Source organism: Hemicordylus capensis, chromosome 12, assembly GCF_027244095.1.
Source record: "Hemicordylus capensis ecotype Gifberg chromosome 12, rHemCap1.1.pri, whole genome shotgun sequence".
Taxonomy (NCBI): domain Eukaryota; kingdom Metazoa; phylum Chordata; class Lepidosauria; order Squamata; family Cordylidae; genus Hemicordylus; species Hemicordylus capensis.
Genome location: NC_069668.1, coordinates 5187721 through 5206723, shown reverse-complemented (window position 1 = coordinate 5206723; position 19003 = coordinate 5187721). Strand labels below are relative to the sequence as shown.

The 19003-nt window shown below is 45.7% G+C and overlaps 1 protein-coding gene across 17 annotated transcripts in view; it reads right to left on the bottom strand.

The window, feature by feature from the left end:
- Positions 1-19003, bottom strand: part of BCAS3 (BCAS3 microtubule associated cell migration factor) — a 535871-nt gene that overhangs the window by 102911 nt on the left and 413957 nt on the right. The window contains exon 24 of one of the 17 annotated variants that reach the window (XM_053274530.1): positions 4517-4657. The exons of the other annotated variants lie outside the window; for them this stretch is intronic. Coding sequence (XP_053130505.1) covers positions 4629-4657 — 29 coding nt within the window. The 3' untranslated portion in view covers positions 4517-4628. Of the gene's footprint in view, positions 1-4516; positions 4658-19003 lie in introns of those variants that run through there. 17 annotated transcript variants of the gene reach the window in all.

Sequence of the window (19003 nt, the reverse complement as noted above, 5' to 3'; positions counted from 1 at the left end):
GGGTTGTTAAACATGCTTCAGGAAAGAAACCATTTTCACCCTTCGGTCCTGCAGCGTTTGAACATAATCCATGAATGAAATATGCTAAAATTCTGGGTTTAAAAAAAATTGGTTTCATGCCCAGTGTTGTAGATTTAAGATCATTATTGTTGTTGTTGTTGTTGTTGTTAAGCCCCTGCATTCCGGGGGCACAAGACTGCACCGTCAAAAATAAAGGCAAATTTAAACCCTAGCTTGAGAACAGTTGTCAGAATTTTGATTAGGACTCTGGCAACGGAGTCCCGGTCACTTAAATATGGCTTGCTTCTGCTACAACACAGACTCAGCTATTAATGAGAAAACAGTACGAAGCTTTTGACGCTAATGGATATTAAATGATGCAAAGGATTTTCCAACATTTTTATGTTAAGGGAGGAGGGGGGAGTACAGATGTATACTTCCTTTGAAATTCTAATATTTGTGCAGGTGAGAGGCTATAAATCTGCAGAATAAACGGACCTTCAGAGATCTGTTATTTATGCCTAGTAGACTAAATGCCTGGATTTCTTAAATGGGAGCAATTTAAAGTGTGGTGTGAGTTTAAAGGAACATATTAAATAGATATGTTTATTGCTACTGAACCACACTAGTGAAGAAAATAATCGTTAAAATCCAGGGAGTAATCTACAGGAATTTCAGTGGCTGACATCTGGACTAATCTGCCCAATAGTACTACTCAGGAGTTATTCTAGAGGACCTCTGAATCTCAATCAAATGTCCATTGTGTAATCTACTCAGGATGTCAGTCAATATCCTTAAGTCCCAGGGGAATAACAGCAAATAATGTTGCTTTTAAGTGAGACTAATGTGGTTTCCGTGGAGGGTTAGGGAATCTAGGCTTGAACGATGAACGGCATGGGAGACATCCAAGACTTAGGGTGTTCTTCAGAAGGAAATAAGGGTGTGCACATCAGCTCCTACAGTTTTGTCTCTGGATTGGCCAGCAGTCTAGCCTTCTGCCCTTTCCCAAGCAAGAAAGCAGCATCCTCCATCAGGCTAGAGGTCCAACTCAAGCCTCCACAGCTCAACCGAAAAACATTCTGTATGCTTAGCCTTCTTGTCCTTCCTCCCCTCCCTCATCACTCACCCCTGCATGGTCAGATTTTAAATCATAAGCTCCTTGGGGCAAAGATCGATATTTTTCAATTATGTTACTCTCCACTTCACTGTGTGTGATGATGACACACATGTACCATAAGGCATACCTGTGTGAATGTCAGCATTCCCTAGTGCATGACAATACCCACCCACCCCTTGTTGGATGTACACTAGCAAATTGTTCTTGTTATGGGATAGCATTCATCTTGCCCTCATGCAAGAATGTTTTTCCTGATGCCCTCGCCCCAATGTATCCCTAATGGATCCTCAGCTCTCAGGGGCTTATTTTTTGGGGGGAATGGGGGCAAGCAGAAAGGGGAGATTGGCAAAAATTACTGTGTGAGCAAAATGTCCTAGGTAACGTAAAGTGTGCTGTCAAGTCGATTTTGACTCCTGGCACCCACAGAGCCCTGTGGTTTTCTTTGGTAGAATACAGGAGGGGTTGACCATTGCCTCCTCCCGTGCAGAATGAGATGATGCCTTTCAGCATCTTCCTAGATTCCTGCAGCCTAATCTAGTACCAGCGGGGATTCGAACCAGAAACCTTCTGCTTGTTAGACAAGCATTTCCCTGCTGCGCCATGTCCTTAGGTGAGGGTAAATATCTAAATATAAATATTTAAATATATAAATATAACCATCTAAAGACAGATACTGAAAATTGTGCAAAGATGAAATCACAACACCACTTTCCTCTATACAGCCGTGCTCCTTTCATGTTTTCCTGGCTCAGTGCTGGAAATATAAAGTGCTGGAAACATAAAGTAGATTTTGATTATATATCTCTTCACTAGCGTGGTTAGTAGCAATAACATTTCCTTCAGAAGAAAGGTTCCTTTTGAGAAGTAAAGATAGTTTGAAAGAGGGATCGTTATCTTGCGGTGTATGCACTCATCCTATTTTTGCCTCTGCTCCAATAGGTTCAGCAGGTTTTATGCATTGTTTCAAAAGCCTGCAAACCCTGTTTGACCAGATACACCAATGAGGCACAATAAATGCGTGCCCATGCCAAAGAAAACAAAACCGCTCCTAGGAACATAGGAAACTGCCATATACTGAGTCAGACCATTGGTCTATCTAGCTCAGTATTGTCTTCACAGACTGGCAGCGGCTTCTCCAAGGTTGCAGGCAGGAATCTCTCTCAGCCCTATTTTGGAGAAGCCGGGGGGGGGGGGGGACTTGAAACCTTATGCTCTTCCCAGAGCAGCTTCATCCCCTGAGGGGAATATCTTGCAGTGCTCACACATCAAGTCTCCCATTCAGATGCAACCAGGGCAGACTCTGCTTAGCTATGGGGACAATTCATGCTTGCTACCACAAGACCAGCTCTCCTCTCCTAAGCCACTTCCAACTTTCCTTAAAAAACGAACAATGCTGTCTGTCTCCAGACTTAGTAAAAGTCCATGGGATGGTGTATTTTGAAAAAACAAACCTTTAGAATCCATCTATTCAGAAAACAAACTGAATACATGGTGCAAAAAATGTTACCTACTCCCCAAACGGTTATTAGTCTCTGTAATGTAACCTAACAGATACTTTCTAAATCCTTTTAGACTCCCTCCCCATTTACTGGAAAGATCATCATTTTCTTTCTCTTTTCTTTTTCTTAAAAAGTGGATTTAATAAAGAAAAGGAGTGCTGTTAAAGTAATACGTGAGGCTTTGACGTTAAGCAGTACAGGCCGGCCGAGTTGCAGGAACAGGGACTCTAATCTCCAGTGATTTATGGAGGGCTCTTTCTTCATCTAGGCACTCGGGGGAAGGCCAGAAAGTTTAGAGACAGGCTGGCATCCCCCTTTACTCCAAAGCACCAATTCCTGCTGGCTGCTTGCGTGCTAAAATCTTTAACTACTTCACTGCCAGCTGCAGCTAGCCCATCTGAAAGGGTGTGTGTCTGTCCCTTTTCTAGATCAACAGCTCCAAAAGAAGGGCCTTCGGAGGAAAATGTTTATCTCTGCCATCAGAAACATGCCAGTGGAGGAGGGATCAGATTTGGGGACTAAATGGAGGCCACGAAATGGCAGTGGGATGGGAGAGTAAAGTCCTTCTAGCATCATTTTATGTATGTATTATAAATATTTAAATAAATAAATATTTTTACATTTATATCCCGCTCTTCCTCCAAAGGAGCCCAGCGCGGTGTACTACATTCTTGAGTTTCTCTTTCACAACAACCCTGTGAAGCAGGTTAGGCTGAGAGAGAAGGGACTGGCCCAGAGTCACCCAGCTAGTTTCATGGCTGAATGGGGATTTGAACTCGGGTCTCCCCGGTCCTAGTCCAGCACTCTTAACCACTACACCATGCTGGCTCATCATCATCATCATCATCATTTATTCAATTTCTATATCGCCCTTCCAAAAATGGCTCAGGGCGGTTTTCAATACGTTCCAAAAACGTGAGTGCAAAAGGATGCATTTCATATTACATTGTACACTTTTGAACTAAAAGAGGGATTTGCATGTATGCTTCCATACATATTTCTACACCCTCATTTACGCAAAGAAGATGGCGACAGTGAGCAGCCTTGTGTGGGTTTCACACACCAATGCCGTGCAAGTCCAACATCTCTAATCCAATCCCAAATTCAGCACCCTGCCGATCTCAACTTTTGGTGTCTTAAAAAGCCATGTTTCTAGCTCTTAAGATTGTGGGAGCAAGCTTGAAAGCATGTGGGTGGCGTTGAATGAGATCTCAGAAGCCTCCCTCCTCATGGCTAGCCGGGAAAGGAACCGCTCTGCCAAATGAGCAAAGGTGCAGAAATGGGCCTGATTTGCCCAACATTTGCGGTCACTGCCCTGGTTTTTCTGGGATTAGAATTTGGTGGCAGGGTATTGAGGTGGGTGCAGTGGCAGTGAGTTATGATGGTGTTAACATGCTCGATAAGCTGGTGCTGCCATCGATCAACTGCTCAGGGAATGTGGAGTGCTTGTGTCTAGTGCCATTCTGACCATGTTTTTCGCTTTCGTCTGCCACCACCAGCAAACTAGACTATTGCTGGAGAGAAAATGGTGCAGGAATGGCTTTTCTTGAGAGCCTCTTTGCCCCAGACTTGTCACCTCTAGGCCATGCCACCCAAGAGGTGGCTTTCAGCCCACCTTGTGAATCAACCAATCTTGGGAAATGTCCTTGTCTCCAGGACACCCCTGCAAGAAAGATGGACAGCAGCAAGAACCAGTGGGGGTTGATCACAGGCTTAAACACCGCCCATGTATGGACTGCAGAGATTTAAATCGCTGAAGCAGCACATCCGCTCTCCTAAATTACAGCTGCCTGTACTCCCATAAGTGTGTGCTTTGCAGTTATCTTGGGGCCAAAGCAGCCATCAGCCGAACATACAGCTTTGTGTGTGTGTGTGTGTGTGTGTGTGTGTGTGTGTGTGTGTTTATAACTGGCCAGCAAAGCACATGGAGAGAGAAACCCAAGCTCCGTTCTGACAACCACATACAAAGCCACCCACCCAATGCCAGCACACACCATGATTCCGCTTGGATTTCAACAGCAGGAGTCCTGGAAGGGAAGTGCTGGAGATAAAAGAGATTAAGATCTGTGTCAGGAAAAGAAAGGGAGAGAGGAAAAAAGATTGCCTTGCCAGCATCCAAACTGGCCAAGCAAAACCGATATTTAAACTTGGAGCGAGACTGTCGGATGGAAAACAAGAAACTGCCGTGCCGGGTACAGGCCATGCTTCCCCAGGGGAACGACGGCCAAACCCACCACTTGTGGTTACCTGCCGCGCTCGGATCTTGCACAAGGGAAGCTTCAAACGGCTCCTAGCCATTGTGGCACCAGGGCTTCAGCGTACAATTAGGAACATATTTTGCAACCCATCCCACAATAAATACACCATCTGCCACAACGCAAACATGCCCCAGGCGAGAGCAAGAGTAAACATTTACACACAGCGACTGATATGCGGGACAGATACTTGACAACGTGCGTGTCGCAATTTGCCAAGTGTCGTTCACCAGAGCCGGCCATTATCAAAAACAGACAAGGCTTGCTGGCGTGCGGGCTTCCCAGACACTGGCCACGGCAGCCAATGAACTGCCAAAGAGCTTTGGCTCCAAGCCAACAGAAAGGCCTACCAATCACAATCAATAGTCTTGCTTTGCTAGCGCTGACGGCAAAATGGGGAGCTTGGATCCTTCACAGGCAGCGCACGCCTTTCCAAAGGCACAAGCAGATAAACAGAAAGGTCGCTTCCCCAGGGTATCGGCACACTCTAGCTGACCAAGACCCAGAAGCCCAAATGGGGTTTCATCGAATGTAAGACCTGGGAGGGACCTTTCAGATCAAATGCCCAGGGACCTTTTTTGTAGAAAAATGTAAAAACAAACTCCCTGCACAGGGCAGGAATCTGTAACAGCATCTTGACAGATGGCCCTCCAGCCTCTATTTGAAAACATCCAGCAAACTAGAGCCCACCTAAATACCCATGGCTATCCATGAGCCAGGCCCCAAACACTGGTCATCGGTACCATCTTGGCGGGGTCTCTGTGTGTGTGTGCTCTCATAGTGGTTTTTTGGCAATGCCTACTGCCCAGAGATGAGGAATAAGTGGCTGCATTGGCACCCTTACAGCTTTATCTGTGTTAACGTGCCACTTTTTTATCCCTACCCCCAAACAATTAGGGTCAAATTGCAGTCATTTTTGCCCAGAGCAAAGGGTTTAGGGTCAAGGTTAGGGCAACAATGAACAAATTGTCGCACTCTCTCTCCATGGAATCATCTTTGGGGAGGACATTCTTGCCAATTGTTATTTCTCTGACAACATCGATAGGATTTTATAGTAATTTTGGTATTTTAAAAACCTTTAAAGGCTTTTAAAACACCGTTGCAAATTTAGCTGCAGCAGGCCCAATGGTCAGGACAATAAAAGCATGAGAACACCCTGGAAATTGAAAGTATTGCAATGCTGTCACCTATTCCCCATCTCTAGGGGTGAAGAGCTTGTCCAAAATCCAATGAGCATTCATCCCCTCAGATAGTACCAACCACCCCACCCAGCCAGCTCACATTCTATGGGTACAGGTCTGATTCCTGGAGTTGCCCGGGGCAGAAAACAGGTTCCGTGCCCACTGCAGTCGTGTACGGCTTGTGGGAGCACTCATGGGATAGAATTACAACCTGGGAAGCCGCTCACAGCAGCACAGTCAACCAACCAGCAATTCTTTGCCTAGCAGTCCAAATGGGAGCATATTCCTGCAGAATGAACACGTGCCAAAACGACAGGAAAGGTATTTTTCTTTACCGCCATAAAATATATTAGTGAATGTTATATTTAGCGAGTCAAGCTGCCTCCGGGGATTCAAGGCCCACTGTGCCTAAGAAAACTTTGTCGGGAAGCAGCCTAGCAAAATATTATTTTAGCACAACGCATCTGATAGCTGATGACACCATTACACTCCATGATATCGTTTTGCTTATTGATTCCATTAATCCCAAACTGCCTATGAGGCCAACTGGACTTAAGGGGGCAGAGAAGAACTGGTAGTGGTTAAAACAGACAGACAAGACAACTCAGGTCCCATTTGCCTGAACCTATGAAGCTGCCTGTCTGTGCCCGCGTCCTGCAGGATTAGGGGAATGCAGCAAGGTAGCTGCAAGAGCTGGAGACAAAAGGAACTCCGTAAGAGAGCTGCCGAATCAGCAAAGGCAAAGACTGCTCACAGCCTAAAGAGCGAAGAACGGACGTGGCCGTACAGAAGTGGAGCACTACCAGCACAGCAACTCCCTACAGAGTCCGAGCATTCGGTGAACACTTCGAGAGATTTTCATAATTTGCAGGGATTAAAGATGAATTTGCGGGAGAGGCTGAAACCCACAACCTCTCCTCCTTCTAACGAATAGAGCAGCGAGAAGAATAATGAGGCTGGAAAACAGATGTGGACAAGAAGAAGAAATCAAATGACCGAAAGGAGCCAACACAGTCTGGACATGGAACAACCAAAAACAACTACTTACAAGCTGTTTTGAGTTGTGGATTTATTTATTTTTTTAAAGCTGATTTATAAATGGGCGGGCTCAGGACCCTGCTGCAGAGATTAAACAGAGCAGCCTCTCTCGTTTTTATACTGTTGGTGCCAATCTCTCCCCCACTGCGAGAACTCCCAACTTGATGCAAGAGTGGAGTGGCCATATCTTGGACTGCAGATTGCCACCCAAGATGCTGTTCCTTGTTTGTGTTTCTTGCCTGAGAGCATTTATTTCCCATTTAACATCTAGGTTTCCACGTTCTGTCTTCTAAGAAAGCATCCAAAATCCTTAGGCACTAAGCGCCAAGAGGACACATGGGCCTGATGCGCCAAACCAACATGGCTAGTGCCAAAAGACTGGCAATGCACAGCTGGGGCTTCTCATCATAGGACAAGAGCATTTTAGAGTTGGAAGAGGACCTTGGTGGCACTCTGCCTGGCCTGCTGCCCTTACCAAGCCTCAGCAACACAGATCTCTGGCTTTTCACCTACTCCCTTGAAAACAAATCTGATTCTGCTGTAACCTAAAAAGCCCCACATCTTTTTAATGAATATATATTACATAACAGTTGATAAGAACATAAGAAGAGTGGGAGGAGAGCTGGTCTTGTGGCAGCAAGCATGAATTGTCCCCTCTCTTAAGCAGGGTCCACCCTGGTTGAATTTGAATGGGATACAACATTTGTGAGCACTGTAAGAAATTCCCCTTAGGTGATGGGGCCGCTCTGGGAAGAGCATGTCCCAAGTTCCGTCCCTGGCATCTCCAAGATAGGGCTAAGAGAGACTCCTGCTTGCAACCTTGGAGAAGCTGCTGCCAGTCTGGGTCGACAATACTGAGCTAGATGGACCAATGGTCTGACTCAGTTTAAGCCAGCTACCTATGTTCCTAAGAGTCCTGATGGAGCAGACCTAAGGTCCATCTTGTCCAGCCTCTTATTCCCAATAATGGCTCAATAGATGTTTCTGGGAAGCTCCCAAGCAGGGCATGAAGGCAACAGCCATTCCTTGCTGGCCACTCCAATAAATGGCATTTAGTGGTATACTGCCTCTGAATGTGTAGGCTCTTACCCTCCATGAATGCATCCAATCCCCTTTAAAGCCATCTAAGCCAATGACTGTCCCCAAATCTTGTGGCAAGGGATTCCACACATTAATTATGAACTGTCCACATATTAATTCCACAAATTAATTCCACATTATATTAATTATGCACTGTTCCACATATTAATTATGCACTTGTACCTACTGCCTATCAGTCTCACAGGATGATCCAAGTTCCAGTCTTATAAGAGAGGGAGGGGGAAATCCCCATTATCTACTTTCTCTGCACAATGGATAATGTTCTAAGTCTCTAGCATGTTGCCCACCCCAATAGTCTTTTTCAAAACCTGCAGAGTCCCAAACATTATCCTTGATGCCGATTTTCTGCCCCTATCTGGTTTACACCCAAATCAGGCACCTCGACTGCTCCTCCTGAGTTACGCTGGTGAGCACCTTTCTCCGCTAAAGCCCATCTTTGGCTTAAGTCTTCTGCTTAATTAAGATTTCTCCGAACAACTCAATGAGAAACTCATCATTTAAGGGATGGGGTGGGGAGAGAACCAACCCAAACAACCCACAGTACTGGCTTCCCAAAGTGGTACTGTGAGAAAAGCTGTCTGGTCTGCGAGTTTGTACTTCTGCCTCCGAAATGGCTTTCAGAGTGAACTCCTGAAAGTTCAGCCAACATCTAAATTTAACCGTGAGTTCCAGGAGAGAGCAAAAGCTGGTGGGAAGATTGCAGAGTTCCTTGAAGCTCTGACCTACAACAGGAAAAGAGCCGTCAGCCTTCATGTCTCTTGCCGGGAGTCCTAGGGGAGGCGACAAGACAGAATGTTTTGTAACACGTTCCCACTGCAAAATAAATAAATAAAACCCCTCTTTCTTTGCCCCAGGGTGGGGGGAGGAATATTGCAGACCTGGGATGCTTGCTCACTTATGCGTCCAGACCCCGTGTGTCGGTCAGAAACCAAATGCTACAGCAGAGCACGTTTAGAGCTCCCTAACACAAATCTAAAGCGCCATCTGCCCAGCTGCAGAAATGTGCTGTCATGTCTAACAAGACACATTCCCCAAGTCAGTGTGGAGCAGGTTTGAGCTTGGACTGAGGAGACCCAGGTTCAAATCTCCGCTCAACTACAAAGCTCACTGGGTATAGGATACCATGTCTCAACGGCCACCTGATTCAGACGTCGTTTCTAAAGAGGTTGTATGTGAGTCCAGCCTCCAGCACGTCACTCACTCACCGCCCCCGCCGGCTGCTCACGGTTACCGCACGGACCGTGTCTCCGGCTCACGCCATCCTCCTCCCTCCCAGCTCTTCATGCTCAGGATGGCCGTTGGAACAGAGGCAAACACTCCAAGCATGTTCCAGTACACCACTCTGGGCTCCTTGGAGCAAGAGCGGGATATAAAATGTAAAAATAAAAGTAAAAATAAAAATAAAATAAAATAGACATCCGAAGAGACAGGCTGGGAGCAGGACTTCCGGTGCACTTTGAGAGGCTTGGACTTGTGTACAGCTGCTTTAGAAATTACGTCGGAATAGGGCTTGTGTCTCTCTCGAACTGGGGTTCCCAGCAGTCCAGATACGGCCCCTCCACTCTGCATCTGAGCTCTCTTTCCGCTCTGAGGCTACCATAGTGCCATCTCTGACCTCCTTGGCCAGTGTCAGGAACTAGCCAGCCAAACAACTCTTCTTCACAAGGATATCCAATACACACCAAGCAGCTTTGAGAAACAGAGAATCTTGAGGTGCCCAACTTTATGCCTCCCCGCCCCAGATCCTGAAGTGAGGCATTTGTGAGCAAAGGCTACCGAAGCTTTCCTTTGTGGGCAATTAAGTGTTTCTGGGTTAAGATTAAAAACTCATCTTTTAATACAAAAAAACTAAATGGGGGATGGGGTGGGACGTCTCAAGTAGCTAGTATATCATGTGCGACATCTGCCAGTTTAGCATAAATTAAAAAAGAAAAAGAAATCAAGATGCATCGTCTCACCTCAAGAGCATTATGTGTGCAAATCTTTATGCCAGGAGATGAGAATGTGCTAACATTGCAACAACTCTTGGCTGAATGTTCGACGCATTAGGAAGGTTTAATGAGTTACTGTCTGAAGCCAGGAAACAACTTAAGACCCTCATCTGTTATCCCACCCACCCCCTCTCTCTCTCCAGCTGGGTTTGGGAAGACACCACACCACCTCAGCTGACTTCTTTTTATAAGACTGGATCAAAACAAGCAAACTTTGATGAGGAGAAGGCATATTTTGAGGATGAGGAGGAAGATTCCAGTAATGTTGACCTACCATATGTTCCCGCTGAGAACTCCATCGCCACAGGGATGGGTTTGAAGCTTCAGGCCTGGCAGCAAGGGTGCCAAGAAGGGAGGTTCTTCCTTCCTGGCTGCCAAGCCTGAAGTTTAAGACACATCCCCTTGGTGGTGGGGAAGGGTGGAGCAGCTCACAAGGTGCTGGCCCTGCTCCCTGAAGCGGAATCTGGGGGCCTGGCCAGTGGGATATGGGCCTCACCGACCTCGAGCAGCACTGGCAAAGCCCAAAGAGCTGCTAACCTTGGTCTGTCAAAAGTTTTGGAAGGTCAATTAGTCATTTCTGTGTTGATGCAAGATGGATCGTCCATCTCTCAGAATCGCTTCTGGGTTAAAAGCTTTTAGGCTAATACAAAAATCTTAATATTTTGCCTGATAAATGAAGGAAATAAAGAAAATGCATAAACACTGATTCGAGCGGGTGCTTAGGTGGACAAGTGCTACCAAGAAACGAATGACAATAAGTCTGGCTGGGGTGGACATTTTCTCAATTCTCCATCGTTTTGGCGATTGAGATGGATCACCCTTTACATTCTGCACTGTGCTTTCTGCTCATGTGATAATTAAACAGGTTGGCAAAACCATTTTTTCTTGTTGGGCGACGTTTCCGCCGAAGAAACATAATTATTTCTGTGGATGAAAGAATGGGCCTTGACTCAAACTATGACGTTCTGTATTAAAAGCAGTTCATCAAGCCAAGCTGTCTTGTGCAGGGACACTTCACATATTCTTGGTTGGGCACGAAGGAGTCCAACCTTGAACATGGGAAATCAATATTGGGGTGTCTCCACAAAGGGCTTCTGTCTCTTATTTAAAGCTCGAGAACACCATTCTATGAAATCATGGCCTAGTCACAGCTAGGGGTGCACCTGGGTAATTTTGGTGCCCGGAACTGAATGGCTTCGGAGCCTCCCACCAAAAAAATAGTTATATATCTCAATTTCCCCCAAAGGTCCAAGGGGGCCTCCTGCCGTGCTGCCACCCCAACCCACCACTGCACCACAAAAGCTTCAGAAATTCTAGCTGTGCCATGTGCGTGGCCAGAGCGGGGTAAGCCGAGCAGACCTCTCCCACCCCTGTGGTGGTGTTGGCAGGTGGAGCAGGGCTCAGGAACAGCCACTGGGCTCGACTGCTTGGCCCGCGGCCCTTGAAAACTGCGAGGAAGCTCTGGTGCGAGTTTGCCTGGGTGGGGTCGGGTGGTGGCACAGCAGGAGGCTCCCCTGAACCACGTGCCAGGTCCCCAAGGTTCCCAACCAGAGTGCCTCTGGTCACAGCAAACCATGGTTTCTTGTAATAAGAATGAGCCATGGTTAATATCGGCCTTGTGTGCTCCCTCCTCCCCTTTCGTCCATGTGCAGAAGGAGAAAACTGGAAACTTCCATTTGTGGTGTCTAATAAACCACAGAGCTGTGTTACGTCCAAATAAAGGAAACCCTAACACACCAAGATATCAAGGCAAGATCAGAGCCTGGTTTGTATATACCACCATTTTCCATATCTGGGCATAATGCAAGACTGCAATTTCTTACAAACAAAAGCTCCCAATTCCCTTCCATGGTGTGTGAAGGAGGAGGGAAAGGCTGAGGAATACCATGCAACCCAGAGTTCTCTGCAGTTTGTTCTTATCTCAGGAAACCATGGTTTGTTGTGATAGCAACTTTGTGCTAATGTACATGAAGCACTTCCAGGGCTCTTACATGGTATCAGGGCTGCTCAACTGCGGCCCTCCTGCAGATGCTGACCTACAATTCCCATAATCCCTGGCTATTGGCCACTGCAGCTGGGAATTATGGGAACTGTAGTCCAAAAACAGCTGGTGGGCCTAAGTTGATCAGGCCTGGTATAGATCATGAAAAGCCACCTGTTTGTTTTGCACAGGGCGGGGGGGGGGGAATCTGGTGTCTGTATCGAAGCAAATGGCGCGAACAGCACATGCGGAATCGCCCGCATGCAAATTATCGGGCATATGAAACTCAGGATCAGGGCTCAGGGTAGCCAGTTGCAAATCCATATTCTACTCTTGCTAGGCTCTGCACAAAGATGAAATGGGACGCTGTGAAATGTACCATAAAGGATTAAACAAATGTTTAATTCCCAGGCCTTTCCTTCTCATTCTTTATAAAACTATTTATTCATTTCTTTTTCTTTTTTAAAAAAGTTCCCTCCACTCTGGAATGCCTGTTTGCCTTCCCTCCCTCTCTGGTGCTCTGGGTTATGTGAAAAAATCCGTGCCAAGCTGGTCCGTAGGTGTGGCGGGGCCTCTCTGGGCTGCGCGTGACATGTTCTTTGACGTACTGTGTGGTCAAGGAGTTGGTGTGTGTGTGTGTGTGTGTGTGTGTGCATGCGGGAGGTGGGGTCTGAACACAGGCCAAGCCTTGCACTTCAGTTTCCTGACCTGGCAGGCATTCAGAGAGACCCCACTAAGTGCTATTTCCTAAATACACTCGCTTTTCATAACAATCTCACCACATTTTGCTTTCCTTTTTACGGGCGCTCCTTAAAAGAGAAACTGGACTCCGTCGACGCGGCCTCGCATTTGGAAGCCATCAAAAGCCCAACTCTAAACAAAAAATGTTATTAATGTGTTGTAATCTGCTCTCGACGTTTCCAGATGAAAAGGAAAAAATGGTTTATAGTTCTATAGTATAAGGTTTTAATTGCCTTTTTAAGAGCGCAGATCCTTTTGAGTGCTCCCCGCTACAAAAGAGCATTATCTGTTTCTTGATAACTGGCAAATTATCTCAGCTATTTTTATTAGATTTCCCCCTCCTTCTCCTCCCTGGTTTCCCTCCAACCCGCTGGCTTTTTCATCCCCCCCTTCACATTGCCACCCCTATAAAGGCACAGTCAGATCACTCCTGATAGAAAGCTGGAAAAAGCTTTGGTCGAAGAGAAACTTCATTACAAACAACTCCTTTACAATCTCCACCTCACTATAAAACACTTAATTCCAGAAAATGAGTTCTATAAATAAAAATGGGTGTGGGTGGGAGAGATGAGTGCTTTATGCCAGAAGTTCATATACATCTGGCTAAAATAACTTTGCTCCTTTAAGTAGCTGGATTTCGAAATATTATTCCTTTGCGTCAAGCATGTTTAGCAATGGGAATGGATTCCCCCCTCCCCAAAATATATCAGATATCCTTTTATTTCTTGATCACAACTGCCGACATGAGAAACTTGATTTAGATTACAGGGAAGGGTGATTTCAAACCACATTCATTTTCTAGACAGATTCTTTTTAAGTGGGATGAAAAATGCATTCTTCTTCTTCTTCTTCTTCTTCTTCTTCTTCTTCTTCTTCTTCTTCTTCTTCTTCTTCTTCTTCTTCTTCTTCTTCTTCTTCTTCTTCTTCTTCTTCTTCTTCTTCTTAGATTTAGCTTGAATTGGTTAGAAAGGGCCAGAGAGACTGGGAGGAGTTATCCGAACAAAGCTCAGATGGGGATTGGGTTTGGCTAAACTGGCCCAGTCAAAATGAAAACAGGAAAAGAGCCACTCCACATTCTGAGTGACAAAACAGAGAGGGACAGACACAACTTGCAAAGCATAAAGTGGGAACGCAGAGTCACGGGGGGTGGGGGTGTGTGTCTCCTCGGCTTGTGTGCCCAGTTATCTGGAAACACGCCAACCTTCACACATTACACAGCTGAGTAAAACCCTGATGTGGCTGCAGCAAACATGGCCGCCCCCTTAATTTGTGAAGTGGCTGTTGAGCAGAATACATGCAGACAACACTGAGTTAGATGGACCAATGGTCTGACTCACTAGAAGTTAGCTTCCTAGATTCCTATGGCAATATGAATCACCCTATATCACTCTCTCCTTGGTTAGATGGTGGTCTTGTGGTAGCAAGCACAACTTGTCCCCTTAGCTAAGCAGGGTCCACCCTGGTTGCATCTGAATGGGAGACTGGAAGTGTGAGCACTGGAAGATATTCCCCTCAGGGGATAATGGAGCCGCTCTGGGAAGAGCAGAAGGTTCCAAGTTGCCTCCCTGGCAGCATCTCCAAGAGAGGGCTGAGAGAGATCTCACCTGCAAACTTGAAGAAGCCGCTGCCAGTCTGGGTAGACAATACTGAGCTAGATAGAGCAGTGGTCTGACTCAGTATATGGCAGCTTCCTATGTTTCTATTCTACACATACCAGTTGCTGGTTCTGGGAGGGCTGGTGTCTTCCTCACTGCTTTGTGGTTTCCCCACACCATGGGGAACAGGATGCTGGCACAGCATGATGGGTCTATCGGCAGCTCTTCACCATGATGAATGAATGGAGCCTCAAGGTTCAGAGGCAGTCTACCACTGAGTACATTCCAGTTTGTTGTGGGGCAAACAGTGGTGTGAACTGTTGCCTGGCTTAACAGCTTCCCAGAGGCAACTGAGTAGCTAATGTGGGAAACAAGACACTAGACTAGATGACACTTGGTCTGATATCTATCTATCTATCTATCTATCTATCTATCTATCTATCTATCTATACAGTACAAGACCAAACATCGACCATAAGATATATATGAAGCTGCCTTTTACTGAAGGAGACCATTGGTCTATCTAAGCCAGAACTGCCTTCACTGACTGGCCGCTTCAGGCAGGGCTCGGGGTCTTCAGACAGGGTCTTTCCTAGCCATACCTGGAGATGCCAGGGATTGAACCTGCAACTTTCTGCATGACGCTTGCACTGAGCTACGGTCTTTCTTCACCAGGGAAACAGAACTCCTCGTACATTTTTATGATTACTCACTCTCCATTCCACTTTCTATGGCAGTATGCAAGGCGGTTTACAGCACAGTTAAAAAAATGATATACAAACACACCTAAAACCAATGAAAAACAGAATGAACTGTTTGTAGAGAGGCTTGTAAATACTGCATCTGCTGCTTATATCTGGTAGGTTTATTAGCATTTGGCTTTTTACTGATAACTTTTAACTTCATTTTTTAAAAAAAAGTCATTTTAATTGTGGTTTTAGCTTGATCTCTTAACTTTTAAACTTTCATTAAATTTTTATTGTTCCGTATTGTATCTATCTTGTTAATGTTGTAAGCTGCCCAAGCAGTGGTGCACTGGAGAGGCGGGGTATAAATATTTTAAAATCATCATCATCATCTAAAGAGACGGATCACTTGAAAAGCAGTCGGGCTCTGTCTGTTCAAATCAAAACCTATGAGAGGCCTTTCTTAGCCTTGTGACCTGGGGTCCTTTTACCTGGTTTGAGACGGTGGAGGAACCACAGAGGTGTCTGTGACTCCTCTCCTGCATCTCCTGGCCTCTTCTGGAAAGAACCCTAGTTTTAAAATTCACTAGCCACCAGGCAGAAGAGGTGAGGGAAAGGTAACTGGGATGCATCCCGCATCTCTTTCTGTTTACACATCTCTTCTATAAAATATGTAGAAATGCTAATTTATTTAGCCACCCAGAGAGTTTGCAAAACAACAAGAACCAAAGTTATTTCACTGAATTAAAATCACTTTGGGTGCCAGGGGTTGGCAAACTCAGGCATGCGTTTGTGACCCAATTTGGTTCAGAAATGGCACCAAAGAGAATCCATTTTGTTCAGCAGTACAAGTGAGATTGTCTATCTCCTCTCTGCCTTCAAAACTACCCTGTGAAGGTAGGTTAGGCTAATGGACTGTCCCAGGTAACCCAAGTAAGACTCAAAATAATAATTAGGGCCATAGTTCAATGGCAGAGCACCTGCTTTGCATGCAGAAGGTCCCAGGTTCAATTCCTGCCATCCCCATGCAGGACTGGGAAATCTGAAATCCTGGAAAGCTGCTGCCAGTCAGTGTAGACAATACTGAGCTAGATGGACCAGGGCTCTGACTCTGTATTTGGCAGTTTTTAATATTTGTATCATGCTTTAAAGTCTTCAGAACATTTCTCAGCAACATTATCTCAATAATCTCTACAACCTCCTTGCAAAGTGGGCCGGGATTATTATTTCCATTCTGCAGATGGAAGAAATGAATCGGAGAGAATTGGCACAGGGAGTTTGTGATGCTAAAGCCTCCTCTTACAGTTGTTTCCCCTTAGGCTTTGAGAAAAGTAGTATAAGTTGTTTTTCAAGTACTACCACCAACACCATGTAACAGGAAGAAGAGCTTTCTTGATAGTGGCACTCTATCTGTGGTTGTCTGTAGCAGGATAACACTCTCCAAGGTACCAGGCTGACCCTCAATATGGGTGGAGGAGAGAAAAGCAGGCAGGAAGGAGAAAAGGAGAGGCCAGTATTGTGATGGGGTGTGAGCCTCGTAATTCAACTTGGACTCCAGATTTGCATCGTTGGTCTGGGACAACGTGTAGCGTTTGAAGGCGAGCTGCTCAATAAACTTTTACTGTCTCGCTTGAAAGGAGAAACAGCTGCTGGAGTCAAAAGCAGCTGCGGTCAGCAGCAGAGGAGACTTGGCCCACAGTCAGCTCTGCTCTCACCAGTAGGTGGTATTCTGGTTGGGAGGACTCACGGCAGAGAATTCCGTGAGAGCAAAGCGTCACACGAGAGAGGCACAAAGAACACATTATATTTTGAAACACACCCACCCCCATTTTCAGCAAATAATTAAAAATAATTTTGTCCCCCACAGGGAAGATGCTCCTGGCCAACCCTGCAAGAGCAACAGGGGGCCCTTTCAGTGCATGATGACCGCCCCCACCCCCACGAAAAGGAAGTTGCAGAGGATAGTGACCAATTCAGTAAGATTTCCCTGCCTTCTTGTCTGCTAGGGAGATTTCATTTACTTAAAAAATCATCATCATCATCATCATCATCATCATCATCAAACAACCTGCCATCTGTCAGCAGTTACAGTCCAAGATTCCAAGAAGTCACTCAGCACCATCAGGGATGCCTCCTGCTTACAAGACTGGCAAGGATGGCCTGGGAAACCACCTTTGGAGCCTCTGACACTCCAGAGCAGGCACCAGGAATACAGCCACCGGATCACTGTGCAATAGCTTGTCCTCCCTGACTTTAAAATCCATGCAGCTGATTGTTCGGTTGGCTAGAGAGATCTATAAAAAATGTTATCAACCCTTCAAGGTGAGCGTGTGCACTGTGTTGTGCGCCTCCTCGTCCTTGTACCAACAGCCCATTCAAAGCTCCAGCAAGTCAGCCAAACTGCATTTCCCAGATTAAAGGGAGACATCCGGATGATATAAACTCATGTAAAGCCTTAGTGTTCATGTGCATGCAGTAAAGATAAGGTAAATCCACTCTGTGATTTAACTTTTAGAGACCCTGGGGCGGGAACTCAACTGTGAAGAACGACAGCTAGCGATGCACACAATTTTAAGATAAAGCTCTTCTCTCTATTGTGTCCCCCACCTTGCCCCCCCCCCCCCCGCCCACAATGCCAGACTGTTTCACTTTTTGCAGAAAAATTTATACTGACTGAAAAAAGAACTGGCATTCTGTAGGCTATTTAAAAGTGACTCCCTTTCTGTATCATGGCAATTATCTCAATTCAGGACAGTTGAGGCCAATTTGTAGAAGAGGGGATAGAACAAATCTGTCCCAAAGAGAAGGAGACCCAAATAGGTAGCAGCCTTTTCCCTTATCCAACTTGAGCTTGAATGCGCTGGAAGAATGCCTTCATTCCTGGACTTCCTCTGGGTTCTGATGATATTCACATTTCCTTTCCATCCATATGCCATTGTCCCTGTGGTAACCAGCCTCCGCCTTTTAAAATCAAATCAGTCTAGAAGTCAGGGTCAGGAGGAAGGAAATTATATGTTGGGTACTACCATCAAAAGCACACGAGCAATGACGTCCTGCCACACTGAGGCATTTTCATTCCACTTCCTCTCTTCCATCATTCCCTTGGTCACCTTGGGATAAACCAACCAAAGGAGTGAAAAGAAGATTGATTGGGCAAGACAAGGGAGGAGCACAAACGAGAGAAGAAGATGAAGTTCAGTGTCAATGGAAGCACTGGGAAGCCGTCACTGAAAAGGGAGGACTCCACGGCTGGAACCTTGCAAGGAAAAGAGAGCACTTTCACTTCTCCCAAAACCACATTTCACCGACTCCCTGTTGGTGACCAAAATGATTTTCAGAACATCTGAGGAGAGGAGGTTGTAAAATTTTAGATTCTTTCTGTCAACAACTTGGCCATCATCTCACGTTAAATACTCAATTTGATGTGGCTAACCTTTTCTGCGTTTTACATTGGTATGCCTCCTTATGGGTATTCCAGGTACAGCCAGCCGGTATTTGAATTCAGATCATAAAGCAAGGCCTCTTAAATTGCCAGAGTGCTGTTTCAATCATCTCGCTGTGGCATAACGCAACTTGATTCAACCAAGAAACAATCACAAGCAGTGGAAGTAATAACTAAAAGGGCTCTTTTTGAAATAAAAGAGTGCTATTTTAATCAAATTCAACCACAAAACTTGCAAAGTTGACCCACACAAAACATTTTTCTTCCAGGTGAGCCTCCTGATCTTTCTTGGGTATGCCCTTATGTGGATATATGCAATGTGTGGACGCAGCATTTATACACATAGCAGGAACCAATGTCTATTAACTAGTGGAAC